Source organism: Nannobrachium achirus, assembly GCF_963921795.1.
Source record: "Nannobrachium achirus genome assembly, chromosome: 6".
In the NCBI taxonomy this organism is placed as follows: Eukaryota; Metazoa; Chordata; class Actinopteri; order Myctophiformes; family Myctophidae; genus Nannobrachium; species Nannobrachium achirus.
In genome coordinates, this window is record NC_137815.1 from 31,004,346 (window position 1) to 31,005,918 (window position 1,573).

At 45.3% G+C, this 1,573-nt stretch overlaps 1 protein-coding gene across 1 annotated transcript; it reads right to left on the minus strand.

Annotated features, from left to right (window-relative positions):
* Nucleotides 1-993, minus strand: LOC308287005 (putative olfactory receptor 7A2; the record flags this gene model as incomplete). Its single annotated transcript, XM_080728126.1, has 1 exon — nucleotides 1-993. The coding sequence occupies one exon, from the start codon at nucleotides 991-993 to the stop codon at nucleotides 1-3; it is 993 nt and encodes a 330-aa protein (XP_080584252.1).
* Between the last annotated feature and the right edge of the window lie 580 nt (nucleotides 994-1,573).

The window sequence follows — 1,573 nt, forward strand, 5'->3', positions numbered from 1 at the left end:
TCATGTCTTAAGTGTAATTTTGGATTGTCTTCTAAATCTCAGCAGCTTTTTCACAGACTCCTTCACCTCTTCCGTCTGCAGGACATATATGATGGGGTTCAACATGGAAGGGAGGGTGGAGTTGAGAGACAAGTTAATCATCCTAGCATTGTGATGGATGTGCTGGTTTAAGCTCATAGTGATGATATATGGCAAGTAATTAACGGCCACTAACAACAAGTGACTTGTGCAGGTCTTCACGGCTTTAAATCTCTCCTGAGCTGTAGCTATTTTGGACAGAGCATATCCGATGCAGCAGTATGTGGCCAAGATGAACAGCAGCGGAAGCCAGAGTATCAAAACCGGTATGAAATTACCGAAGACATAGTTGATGTACGTGTAATTGTCCATGCAGGCCTTTTGCATCACGGGCGCAATGTCGATAAAGAAGCTGTTCAAAACCAGGGGCTTACAAAAGGACAGCCCGGAATGGAGGGCAGTCGCTGTAAGCATAAGAGCAATGCTGAAGAGCCAGAAAGAGGCAACAATTGCATACATAGACCTGTGGTTCACGATCACGTGGTAATGCAGAGGGAACGTGATGGCCACCAGTCTGTCATAGGAGAGAACAACCAGATTAAGAGACTGCATGCACAGAAAGATGGAAAAGAAAAAGTAGTACGTCCAACCACTATCGTAGGGGATGTGCTGGTTTTCAAATAGGAAAATGTCAATGACCTTTGGCACCAAGGTTGACATGCCACACAAATCTGACAATGCCAAGCTAAAGACAGCAATGTATTTTGGGGTTTTAAGATTGGGATCTAAATATATCACAGCCATCACTATACAATTTCCCATCACCGAAACAATATAAACAAAAAACAAGAAGACATAGTAATACTTTGCATTGGGTACACCAGAAAAGCCGCAAACTGTGAAATATTTTGGATGAATAAAAGTGGAAATATTTTTCCCAAGAGCACAGTTGAATGGGTCCACTGCACCGCCCATTCCTAGTCTATATTAAATTGTTTTTAATGGTTAATAAAAACCTAGGTCCTCTTCTGCCTTTCTGTGTTTTCTTATGTTGATGAGTTTGTCTCCTCCCTCTGAAAAAGCCACCCGATCGTCAATGTTTTTATACCTTCAAACTGAGAGCACACTCCCCCATCCTTACGCATTCATTGATGCAATCAGCTCCCACAAGATCACAGTGTCAGAGTGAACTAGAAGCAGTGCTCTTCCGAGCACAGGTCTCCACCAGGCCACACAAATCGGCCTGTTATAGCGCCACCATGAGGCTGATTTAAAAAATGTGGGACAGAGGTTCTGAATTAGCATCCAGGGAGTGTGTGTGCTCAGTTTGACAGCGATCGGGCCAACGGCGCCGGAGATTAGCTGGTAACAACCAGGCCACACAAATCGGCCTGTTATAGCGCCACCATGAGGCTGATTTGAAAAATGTGGGGCAGAGGTTCTAGATTGGCATCCAGGGAGTGTGTGTGCTCAGTTTGGCAGCGATCGGGCCAACGGTGACTGAGATTAGCTGTTCACAAACTGCGAGGACGCACGGACGCACGGACGCACGGAC